At 34.1% G+C, this 13370-nt stretch overlaps 1 protein-coding gene across 3 annotated transcripts; it reads left to right on the top strand.

Moving 5' to 3' along the window:
• Nucleotides 1-9530: 9530 nt before the first annotated feature.
• On the top strand, nucleotides 9531-12693 carry LOC147287580 (ethylene-responsive transcription factor RAP2-12-like). 3 transcript variants are annotated; one of them, XR_015121665.1, is made up of 3 exons: nucleotides 9531-9930; nucleotides 11294-12240; nucleotides 12347-12693. XR_015121665.1 is itself a non-coding variant. In XM_086239262.1 (3 exons), exons 1-2 carry the CDS (start codon nucleotides 9666-9668, stop codon nucleotides 12187-12189), a joined length of 1161 nt encoding a protein of 386 aa, XP_086095388.1. In that variant the 5' UTR covers nucleotides 9531-9665; the 3' UTR covers nucleotides 12190-12236; nucleotides 12347-12693. The 3 variants fall into 3 exon arrangements, 2 of the variants coding, with proteins under 2 accessions (XP_086095388.1, XP_086095387.1); XM_086239262.1 differs by having other exon boundaries at nucleotides 11294-12236; XM_086239261.1 differs by having other exon boundaries at nucleotides 11294-12693.
• Nucleotides 12694-13370: the final 677 nt, after the last annotated feature.

Here is a 13370-nt window from a genome sequence, read left to right as displayed (position 1 = left end):
GATCCAAAAATGTCTATGTGTTGCATGCACACACATAAAATAATATATCAATCTTTTTTTAAAATATTTTTTTATTTTAATTATCAAAACGTTTATGTCATTTCACTTTAAATACTAAATTTGAATTTAGTTACTAATTTTTACTAATTTAATTTAGTTGCGCCAGTTTAGTTGTACTGTACAACAGTCACAACTTTTATATTGATTTATTATTTTTTCAATGTTTGCGAGACTTAAGCTTTAATATTTAATTTGTCTATAGATTGTAGAACTTCATCCTCCAAACTTAAATCAAAAGTATATATTAAACCCTTATAAACTTTGAGTTTTTATGAATTAGTTGTGACTGTTCGACAGTTACAGGTATATAGCATACTCAAAAAAAAAAAAAAAAAAACCAACGGAAAACCATTGAGGGCTTGACACTTTAGCCTAGCACTCGGTGTCAAAAAATTTATGTTTAGTACAGATTTGTGACCGAATTCAAAATGTCTTGTTTTAAATTAATATGTACCTAAACTAAAAAAAATTAGTGTCTAACTACTTTGTTGAAAAACTATTAATATTTAATATTTAATCTTAATTTTTTATATAAATTAATTTAGCTTGGGTCATTAGCTACTTGCAAGTTGTAAACTTCAAATTGTCATGTGTTAACTCCTTTGTCTTTACGAGTAAAGGCTGAATAATATAATTTGGGTTCACTGTAGTATGTGATAGTTGAAATATAAAATTTCCACTAGGCCTACAACTTGTCGATCTCTAAATAGCTAGCAGCCTAGCTAGCACCAATCTAAAAGATGACAAAAAACAAATAAAAGAGTCAAGACCATTCCCAGTTGGCATGTGATTATCTGTAAAATTTGTCACTTGTTCAAAGTCGTAACTTGGATCAAATATGCATAGCTTTCGTTTTGGGGTGAATATTTAATACTTAACATAGTTACATAGTACCTTCAATGTTGGATAAAGAACCTGGCCAAAAAAAAAAAAGTTTGGATAAAGAAAAAGTGCAATTATTTAAGCCAGCCAAATAATATAACTTTAGCCACACAAAAAAAAAAAAAAACCAACTAATTATAATATATACATAAGTTTTTATTTTGACTAATTACAAATCTCTACACATTCGATGTTTGTGTAATGTAAGTAAGAGAGGGATGATTAGTGGATAAAAAAAGAAGATGATAATAAAAAGTAAGAACTGATTAGATGTTGTATCTCAATTAATGAGAAGTACTTTTTATAATGCAAGGGGGTGGTTGTGGATAGATGCAAGATGTAAGTGTCAATCAATTGGGGGATTGCAACTGCAACTGCAACTGTCAACCTGTATTAGAAAAGAGGTCGCTCTAATGAAGTTATCTTCTTTTGACCAAATAGAAAGCATATATTGATGATCAGGTGATTATAGCCGTGGATCAAATTTAAATCCATCCGGTTCTGGTTAATTATCGCAAATTAAGAAAAAAAAATATATATATATTTTTTGGGTTGAAAACTTGAAACAATGTATATATTTTTAAACCAATATTAAGTAATATTGTGAAGCGTGTAGAGCACAAGCTCTTCTTCCTCCTCATGATCATTGATCAGTCATCACCGGTCCACATATCACCTTCTGGGATCCAGATCCTTCCCGAAGTATTATTATATTAAAATAAGAGAATATGCTCTTAATTTGTTTGTATATATTGTACATATTAATTAACTATTTAATTTGAGGGCATGAAATCCCATATTTCTGAAGGCTGAAGGCTATCTACAACTTGAGTCTAGCAAAACGCGACAAAATATTTAAGGAGGAATGAGGACAAAAATCCGACAAAATATTGCTGCAAAACGCGAGTCTAGCAACAAGCATTGGGGATAACATGTGAATATTACAAGTTTACAACAAAAGAGTGGATAAGATTGACCAAAAGAACAATATGTTGAGAGTAATGTGGAGTAATATTTTACATCGAAAAAATTAAGGCTTAACATATGTGCTTATAAGTCTTAGGATTCTCTACCCATTGCCAATTGGTTTTGGGTTGAATGCTCTAATTCTATCATGCTATCAAAGCTTGGTTATTCGCGTGTAAGGCCCAACGGTCACACGTGCTTCCACGTCACCCAATACAATTTGTTCAAGTGTAAGGCTCAAAAATCTCACCACAAGTGCGGGAGCGTGTTGAGAGTAATGTGGAGCATCAGAAAAACTAAGGCCTAACATCTTGGGCCTCTCCACCTATTACCAATTGATTTTGGGTTGGATGCTCTAATTCTATCACAATCAACTTAAGTTGAAAACAAAAAAAAATTGGTTTGATTGAAGAAGATATTATAGCTAACCACGTCTGCCTATTTTTTGAAGTTCATTTGAACTAATTTTATAATCCAAATCATTTATTTTTTAAGCTTCACTTCAAAGATCAACGTTATAAAAAGTCAAATATTCTACACAATTTAGTTAATCAAATAATTAATTTTTTCTTTGAGAAGATTTTTGTAAGAATAATATCTAAAGATGCCCTTGAAATATATATATAGATCCCATCATTGAACGGCAAACCGAATTGCCAAGGGCTCTTGAGCTTGCACTATGTTTGGTAAAAGATAATAACACTCACTTAAATACAAAATCTGTTCATAGAGATCACATTGTGAATTCAGTGCAATCATCTATAATTCTAATTATATCCATTGCAAAATCGTACGTGTAGAGAAGCGTGCGCATGAGGGCATCCCACGGACCCACTCCTTAGCAATGCTGGCTGTCTACTAGTTATGTACCCCAATCAAATGGAGCAAGTTGTAAAATAGAAAATAAATACAACGCACGTCAACCAAGTCAAACAAAACGTCTTTCTCTTCTCATCCATCACAATTCATAAGCAAGAGAAAAATTTACTTATAATAGGTATACATTCTAAAAAATATATTATATTTTAAAATTAGAGAAATTATTATATGATAAAATATAAAAGTATAGATGCTATTATGTTATTAAATTAAAATATCAAATTAATTATATTTTTGTTACAAAAAAGTCTCTCCACGAGTAATATTCTAAAAAATATACCATAATAGTTATAGTAAAGAGGTCGATATAAAATGCAGACGATTCAAACGATATCTTAAAAAATAAGGTTAAAATCGAAACACTTTTGAATCAATAGAATGACCTCCGATTTTAGAAAAAATAGTTTATATAATCATAATCCACTCATTTTATAATATCTAACCGTCTTACAATTATCCAGAATAATTACTATGTACAATCGAACCGCCTCCTATACAAAAGGTTTTTATTTTGGTTCGTAAATTTGAAGAAATTTCTTTTAAAAGGGGATTGATTGAGATTATTACTAAAAAGGGCTTCTTGGCCTTGGGCTACTAACCAGCTCAATCCCATTATCATCCGTGTATATAAGGGTCCCACTCCCTTCTTTTTTAAAAAAACTTTGTAGATTTGTCGTGTAGTTTTCACTCTCTTTCATTCCTCATTGAATTAGAGCATATCATAATTCTGGTGCATGAACCTTCTTTTCATCGTTGCTTATATTATACATCCTTGTTATTTACCTCATTCAAACCCACCTAAGACCCATGGCCAAAAAAAAAAAAAACAAAAGGCCCACTGGAGACAAACAGTATCAACTTTGTCCCTCCCTATGTCACCCCTCTTTCATTGTATGAATTTCATACATTGCCATTTCGATCTTCCGAGTTCAACCAATGGCGATTATTGCCCATAAATTTTGTTTAGTGTGACCATAACACGATAACAAAGTGTTAAAAATTAATTTGTTATAATATATATGGATGGATGATGACCGATAAGTTTGTACTTTTATAATATAATATTAATAAAAATACACATATTATAATACATATTAGTATATTAATCACATACCCAAAAATTATTTTAACGTTGCAACCACAAATTATATTTATAACAAATTGAGAATTTTTTCACCATATCGGTCCAATATGCATTATGAAGCTGTTACTTTTTCAATGCGCACACATTTCTAAGAACATATAAAGTATCAATACATTATAACGATTTTACAAATTAATGATACAAAATTTTAATAAGAAAATTGTAAATTATATATGCTTGATTGTTTATATAGATGATTGTTACTTGTTGATCGAAGTGAATTTTATATCTAGTTTGTGATTGCTGAAAATTGTCTACGCGTGTACTTGAATGAGTGTCCACAGCATATAACTCTTGATGGGATAGTAGAAAGTAAAGATTTGAGGGCGGTTTGAGTAGGTAAAAGAAAAAACACATGTTGGTAGTAATAGTAATAGAACAGACATGTCACTGCATATGAGGGTCGTTTTGTTTCAAAGTCAAAAAAGGTTCCTAGTCAATTAATGACCAAAGCACCTTCCAAAATTCTGATTCCAGGGCACAATATTTTCTTCTATTGAGATGAAAATCATGTACATATCGGAAGTTTCTGGGTCTGGGTATACGTGGTTCTGCAAAATGCATGCATGGGTACATAAAATATATATATATAGAATAATGTTATTTGCTCAAAATAATTGGATCAAATGAAATTATTAATTGGATATTTTAATACATATTTGGACCAAGACATTCAATTGATGGTTGCCATTTCATTTGATTTAAGCAATTTGATCAGTTATTTTGGATCAAATAACGTTGCTCATATATATATATGTTTCTCCAAAATCAAAAACATAAAAACGTAGAAACAGTTTCAATGGAAAATAAAATGAGGAATATTTTAAGTTGTGAAACTCGTGATTGACTGAAAAAAGTTAGGTGATTCAAACGGAATGAGTTTTTGTCCTGGGACCACCAGTATGATTAAGTAATTAAACCACTCAAAGAGGTCGACCATGAAAGTTAGGTAGGATATATAGCCTTAGAATTATATCTCAATTCTTAAAGATCATATAATATCCCCCATAATATATAAATCCTCCAGAAATTTTCGATCTCATCTTGACAAGTCATTAGTTTTCCTATTAAAACTTTGATATGTACGGATTTTACTTTAAAATTTAGAGTTACGTTATTATCATTTATTAAAATGTACATTTATCTCACATGTTAACCTACGAATCGATAACAATTTTATTTTTTACTACTATAAAGTAGTGTTTGTAAATAATAAAAGTTCCGAAGTAATACACCACTCATTAAATTAAACATTCTTCAAATGGTTGTATCCTAACAGCTGATATAGTGATACCTTACTAGCTTGTTTACAATTAATCCCATTTTATACTTTATTTATGTTTAAATAAATATGATTGTACCATGTAATCTGCCGAATCAATTAGTGTAAAAATTAATGATAAGTTTAGGGGAATGATATTTCTACTCTTTCACAAGTTTATGATACTCATCTTGCAAGTGAAATTGATAAAAAAAAAAAATCGATTTCGAAATGAAGGGGACAAATTGTACGTCGAGAATAGCAGTACTTTTTCGACCCAAAAAAAAAAAAAAAAAAAGAGAATAGCACTGGTACTTTTGAAACATTAATTACCAAATCTCCAAAATTCTTCCAGTTACTCCACAGGAAGGTGCAATAGTATCTGAGGTTTTAATTACCTTTGGCTAAATTGAAAGTGCTGAAGATAATTAAATTGGGAGTGCGGATATCAATTTAAAAAATTTATTAGAAAATCTCCAAAATTTTGCACAATCCACAGGAAGGTGTGATAAAATCTGAGGTTCTAATGACCTCTGCAGCCAATGGAAAACTCCAAAAGGTAAAAAATGCCAATAACCAATTATCTGCAGTGCCTGCCATTAATATATAACGTCAGTAGCTCTATGCTTTTACCAAGTTCTAACCTATCTCTATCTGCATGGATTCTGATATAATTAACTTAACATTAATATATAGGCCATGTATTTGAATGAGCAATCCAGCTTTCCCTAAAAGCAACATTTACTAATTTACTACTTTCTCATACTCACTCTTATACCTACCTCGAGGTCCTCGACTTTATTTGTTTTTATTTTTTCTAAATGAAAAAGAGAAAATTACCATGTACTCCTTTGTGTGAAAATTACCAGACACCCCTTTTTTCTTTACATATTTCATTTCCCTTGTAACTAAATTTGTCTACTCCCCGAATTAATCATTTTATTGTAAAAAAGAAAAAGAATTAATCATTTTATTTTCTCTTTTTTCCCTTTATCAGCTTGCACATTTTTCATATGAATTTTGCTAATGGCAACCATTAACGTGCACTTATGAGTAACTCTGTACTTAATAATTAGAATGAAAATTACATTTTTCATTTTTTATATCTTCATAAAATTTTACTTAAAATTTTAATTTTAATTTAATGTAACCTATTATATTATAAAATTAATATCAAACAACAAGTGTTAATTATCTCGTGTTTTATGAGAGATTTGGCACCGCTCTCGCAGTCCACACCAAAACATTGCTTATTTATGCCTTGATGCTCAATCAATTGTTACGCCTCAACGCATTTCGTAGAGAACCATCAAAACACGAAGCCCAAAATCCTTCAGAAAATGAATTCCTATTCAAAGAGTTCGTAACCGCATGTATAAGCTTACACTAACCCGTTAATTAGTTGAGTCTATATCTAGTGTGGGCGTTAGAGCATTGAAAAGACCTTTTCGGTTTACTTAGTATGAGAGGACCGAGAAGGACGCCCTTCTGGTGTACTAGTTATCATGCCCACAATAAACGCTGGTTAGTCGAGTGTAGAGCAGATAACTGCTAAAAGCATTTAAGTAGTAAGCCCATGCCAAGATAATTGTTCTTCTATTTGACTTCTCTAGAGCTCCCAGTAGCACAACTAAGACAATGCTGAGTTTTCTGCTCCTACGAGGACGAAGCGACGTAAGAGATACAGTTTCTCCAATCGAGTTACAGCTGTATAGCATATTCATACCTAACGATTTTCCAGAAAATTGTGATGAATGGTATAACTTGTACACACATAGGCTCCTCTGGTACGAAATAAGTCACTTCAAATAAGTTCATTGCTTAAGCTAGAATACAATTAATTCGGCATGGACTACATGAGCCCTTAGTAGTCTACCGGATAAACTGATAAGTTAGGCATTTTCGGGCCACCAAGCGAAACCAGTGGTTTATTAATTGATCACGACTATCTAATAAAGTTACATAAAATTTAAGATTGTTTATGTCTAAAATAGAAATTATTTTATTCAATCTATTATCAATACAATATATTATGTTGTTTTGTACTATTTTTTTTAATCTTCTAGCCATTTATAGAGATCATTGCTGATAACTAACGCAAGATGGGATGGCTACGAAGTTCCTCGTGCGAGCAAGCCTTTCAGGCGAAAAAGGCCTATTTCTTGTCAAAGAAAATGGGTGTTGTTTCTTCTCTAGAGGGGATAAAGCTGAGCTGGAACTTGTGAAACTATTCTTAAGCAAAGTAGTCGATAAATCATCAAAGTGTTTTTTTGAGTAATGGACAGGTAAGCATAACTCATTTTAAAGTATTCCACGCTGATCTAACAACTTTTTAAGAAAATAATTTGAGAATCCGCTAAGGAGATATTTCGATATTGATAATACAATGAGCAAATTACAATTTAGTACCTCAATTTTACATGTTGTTTCAATTTAGTACCCCAACTTTGAAAACTTGCAAAAAAGTACCTCAACTTTCATTTTGTGTTAAAATAGTACCTCTGTTAGTTTTTCTGTCAAATAAACCGTTATATGCTGTCGTGGCAGAGGTATTTTCGTCCTTTTATCTAAATTTTAAAAATAATAATATTTTTTAAAATTTTTAAATAAAAAAATTTCTTAAAATAATTAAAACTTTTATAAATTAAAAAAAAAATTGGGGGAAATGGACAGGGGGATGGTCAGGGGTTTGGGTAAAGGGTGAGGGGGCTGGGTTGGGGTTGGGTAAGGGGGTGAGGGGGGGAGGGGTGTGCGACGGGGGTTGGGGCTGAGGGGAGGGGGTGCGAAGGGGCTGGGGTTGGGGGGAGGGAGGGGGTGTGACGGGGCTGGGGTTGAGGGGAGGGGTGGCGACGGCGTTGGGGCTGGAGGGAGGGGGTGCGACGGGGTTGGGGTGGGGGGAAGGGGTGCGACGCCGTTGGGACTGGGGGGAGGGGGTGCGACGGGACTAGGGTGGGGGGGAGGGGTGGGTTGGGCAGGGAGAGGAGGATGGGGTGGGGTGGGCTGGGGAAGGGCGGAAAGCAGAGGGCAGGTTGGGCAGGGAGGGGAGGGATGAAGGCTGGCTGGGGAGGGGAGGGCAGAGGCTGGCTGGGGAGGGGAGGGGAAGGGAGGGGCTGGGTAGGGGCGAGGAGGGTGGTTCTGTGTGGGGTATAGTGGGGAAGAAGGAGGGGAAATGTTTTTTTTTTATGAAATTTTTTTATTTTAATTATTTAAAAAAAATTTTGTATTTAAAAATTTTTAAAAATATTATTATTTTTTAAATTTGGGAAAAAAAGACGAAAATGTCTCTGTCACGTCAACATATAACGGTTTATTTAACATAAAAACTAACAGGGGTACTATTTTGACACAAAATGAAAGTTGAGGTACTTTTTTGCAAGTTTTCAAAGTTGTGGTACTAAATTGAAACAACATGTAAAGTTGAAGTACTAAATTGTAATTTGCTCTAATACAATTTATTCAAATTCAACTTCATATCAATTACAAAACACACTTCCTTTAATTAAAACAAATATACGTACATAAGAAAAGAAAACACAAAATTAAGGAATCATACTCTACATCCTTATAAATGAATTGACTACCAGTTATGATTTCACAAACATGAACTGATTACTAGTTATATTTAAGCCTTCTTATTAGCTTTAATAGCTAATATACTGTTAATTGAAGTCTTGTGTGTGATTAAAGATGTGCGTGGAACATTAACACAAACACGTGAACCAAAAATATAGAAGTATGTTTGATGTGTCTATCTCTGACATATTTGGCACGATACACGTGATATATACGAAATTTTTTATCTCTCTGAATATTCAATAGAATACATCAGACGCACACACAATTTATCCTGTTTGATAAGTGAGTTTTCTTTTATAGATATATACGCACAAAAAAATTTATCATGTCAATAAGTGAATTATCTTTTATATACATCTTATTTAAAAATAAAACACATTAGAAGTTCTAAGTTTGTCAAGACTCAAGATCATTAAATAGTTCCTGGCCAAAAAACAAAAAGATCATTAAATAGTTCCTTGCGGTAAAAAAAATTCACCTTCTTAAAGAATAATTCATCACTCATATAGTCATATATCCCAATTACATAGTGTTGCACTGTTGCCTGTTTTCCTTTCTATTTTCGGACAGCAAAAGAAAGCATGTAAATTCAAGCACCACAGAAGGGCATTTTGGAGAACAACAGGCAGAAGTATCTGCAAATCATCACCTTAACCAAGGGTAAAAAAGTAAAAGCACCCACCTCGACAGCTCCTCCCATCTTTTTTCCCGCAAGAAAATATATATAAAACCTTAAACCCCTCATTTTATTCAACACAAATTACAAAACAAAAGTTCTTCTCTTTGCTTCTTTCATTTCCAAAACACAAAACCAGTCATATTTTTCTCTTCACAAATCCCAGCTATTTTTTCTGTTTCCGAAACCTTTTCAGCTACAAGTCCTTTTTGTGAAACAAAATGTGTGGAGGTGCTATAATCTCCGACTTCATCCCGCCGACTCCGTCCCGGCGTCTCACCGCCGACTACCTCTGGCCTGATCTCAGAAAACCCAGTTCGGGAAAGCGGTTCTCTAAGCCTCTGAGGTCCGAAATCCTTGATTTGGATGACGACTTTGAGGCTGATTTCCAGGAATTCAAGGACGAGTCAGATGTGGATGAAGATGAAGATATGGTTGATACCAAGCCCTTTGCTTTCTCTGCTGGAAAGCCATCTGCTCAACGTGGTAAGCCTCCTGTCCTTGCTACTTGAGCTTTTACATTATATGTATGTATGTATTGAGTTTTTGGTTTAAGGAGTGGATTTATGTTATAAATGTTATTTTTGAAGATTTTTTTATTTATTTGTTTATTTGTATCTGTGGAGTTATTATGGTTGATAATATATTTGAGTTATTGATTTCTCTTAGCATGTGGTAGAGAGATATATATATTTTTTTAATCTGATAAATTTTATTTTTTTTGGTTTCTATTTATTTGTTTATTTTCTTTTAAATTTGTGGCTTTATAATGAATAAATTTCTGTGTAAATTTGGTTTCTACAAATTTTAATGTATTTAATTTCGCTGATCATTCTGTGGCCAATTTTTTTTTTAATAATAGTTTTAATTGGGTCTATGTGATATTGAGTAAATAGTTGAGCTGATCACTTTGGATATTACTTGTTTTAATTATTTTTGTAACCTTTGAGGAGTTCACCGAAAGATCTTCTTGGTGATATTGTTCACCGAAAGATCATCAATATAGCTTCTTTATTGTTTTTTTTTTAAATCTTTATCGAATTTAAAAAATTGTGGTAATTTATCCCTATGCTAGTGCTGGATTAAATGCAATTATTGGTTTATGGTCAAGTGTAATCAAACATCATGCTGGGATCCATGGAAAACTGAAATTTCCAGTCAAGTCAAGACTGATCATATTGATCTATAAGAGATGATAACTTCTTTCATTCTGCAATATAATTTTTGATATTTTACTTAATATATGCTCAGTTGCTAATATATTATGCCAATTTATTTTTCTTCTTATATCATGTGATGATCATGCTTGTAGCAATCTGAAGAGATCAAAGTTTCTTGCTCTCAATATCTTTATCAGATGCCATGGAATGAAGATTTGTTTTTTATATTTTATTAGATCTAGTATAAGTTATAACTATGATGTAGCAATATGTTTCAATGTTTTTATCATATGCAATGAATGGAAGGTATTTTTCTTTTTGATCCCTAGTATTATGATATAACCCGGGTAAGCTTTTAAATTTCCTTAAAACAGTCGCTCCTTTTTGGTAATTTATTATGCAATAACATTTGGCAATATAGATCTACTTGCATATTTTTTTCTGATCTTGAATTTTAACATTTATGTAAAATCATATTAGTTTTCTCCTCTTCATTAGTTCTCTGTGTATATATTTTAAAAGATCGTTTAGAGATTCCTAGGCTGTGTAGCTAAAGATGTTTTGAATCCTTTTGATTTATAGAGGAGTTTTCTTTTTTAAGTGTCATTTGCATCTAAACAGATGCATGAAGTTTTCTTATTGTACTTTATGCTTGTGCATGATATCATTTTCCTTTCCTATTGTTGAAGGCTCTACAACTGTGAAATCTGTGGAGTGCAATGGGCAAGCTGAGAAATCTGCTAAGAGAAAGAGGAAGAATCAGTACAGGGGAATTCGTCAGCGCCCATGGGGTAAGTGGGCTGCAGAGATCAGAGACCCAAGGAAAGGGGTCCGGGTTTGGCTTGGAACTTTCAACACTGCAGAAGAAGCTGCAAGGGCTTATGATGCGGAGGCACGTAGAATTCGTGGCAAGAAAGCTAAGGTGAATTTCCCTGATGAAGCTTCATGTGCTTCTGCAAAGCGTTCTGTCAAGGTGAACCCTCAGGAACAGCTACCCAAGACAAATTTGAACGCTGTTCAGTCTAATCTGAACCAGAATTTCAATTTTGTGAATGACCCAATTCAGGACTACTACAATCCTATGGGTTCTGTGGAAGAAAAACCACCAACTAATAAATTTGGGTTTATGGACACCTTCCCTGCCAATGGAGGTGTTGGGCTGAAATCCTCCACTCCATCTGATGTTGCTCCCATGTATTTCCATTCTTCTGATCAGGGAAGCAATTCCTTTGATTGTTCTGACTTTGGCTGGGGAGAACAAGGCTCAAAGACTCCAGAAATCTCATCTGTTCTTTCAGCTGTTTTAGAAAGCGATGACTCCCTATTTCTGGAGGATGCTAACCCAAAGAAGAAGCTGAAGTCTAACTCAGAGGATCTGGTGCCTGTTGAGGATAACGCTGCAAAGACAACATCGGAGGACATGTCAGCTTTTGAGATGAAGTTTTATCAGATGCCATATCTTGACGGCAGCTGGGATGCTTCAATCGATGCCTTCCTCAGTGGAGATGCTACTCAGGATGCTGGTAACCCAGTGAACCTTTGGAGCTTTGATGACCTTCCCTCAATGGTTGGGGGAGTTTTCTGAGCGAACTCGGCCCCAGCTTTTATAGTTTTATGTAAATAAAGCTACATGTTAGTGAGTTACATTCTCTGTCAGTTTTCCCATTGTTTTGTTCTTTTGTCTCATGTTCACTCATTTTATTCAGAAGAAGATCCTAGTTTCTTATGCTTGGTGCTTGCAGGAAGCGTTAATCCGGAGATCGAGTGCAAGCAGTTGAACATGCATAAGGCTTGTATGGGGAGTATTTTAAGCCGTAGCTATTGGGTATGGGGAGTGTATAGGTATTAGGTTTACTTTTACCTCCAAAGACTTCGAATTTGGGTTGCTGAACTTGATGTTTGTATTGATCGCAATGTGTGAGCTGTGATGGAATACTGAAACCTGATTATTGTGAACTTGCTGTTTAAATTATTGAGGTCTTTCTTTTTACAAGAGGCCATCAAATTTTGCATGTGCAAACATTTGGAGAAAATGCCCTTCTAGTTTAGTTTTTAATAAGAAATTATCGGCCTTCATGGGTTTTTTCTTTGCTTAATTCATTTTCTATGCTCTTCTTAGTTTTGGCTGCTAGCCTGCTCTCTGATGTTGGTTCACTTAATACCTCAGCCATGTGAAGGAGCTTGTGCATGTCTGCCACATGTCTTCTTTAGTGATGGATGGTTAGAGTGTGAAGTCAGTGTTATATGACCGCCACGGATGCTGACGAGCAATTTTGCAGTGTTGGCTGATGTTAGACTCCCTAGCTCCAAAATTTAGGTGGGATCATGGGGTCAATAGTCTTTTGGGATCACAATGCCTTGGAGGTTGGACCTTCTGACCTCATATTCATCAGCAGCTAAGAATAGACAAATCAGTATGGTAGGGAGGTTCTTCCTTTACATGGGCTCCTGTGATTGTTTTCTCATTTGCTAAACGGTGGCAGCAAACTGCAAAAGCTTAGCAGAAGAGAAACACATCATTGTAGCACTACAGGGTGGCCTGAGTGACCCTTCCTTTAGTCACATGTTTCCGTACAGAAAGCTTACAAACTAGGACAGTAGGACCAGGACCAATTAGGTGGGAGGGGGACCAAAGTGGGTTTTCATTCGGTGCATCACTAGGATGGTATGGGCTGCATGTGAATGACAATTATGTTGATTTGAATTAGTGTGTCTGCAATAAGGGCAGGTTTCGTTTTTCACTATTAACTAATGGTTAGAATACAA

The sequence above is a fragment of the Dryas octopetala genome, chromosome 4 (genome assembly GCF_963921425.1).
Source record: "Dryas octopetala chromosome 4, drDryOcto1.1, whole genome shotgun sequence".
Classification (NCBI taxonomy): domain Eukaryota; kingdom Viridiplantae; phylum Streptophyta; class Magnoliopsida; order Rosales; family Rosaceae; genus Dryas; species Dryas octopetala.
Note: the sequence above shows the minus strand (reverse complement) of the source record. Positions and strands in the feature narration are given on the sequence as shown.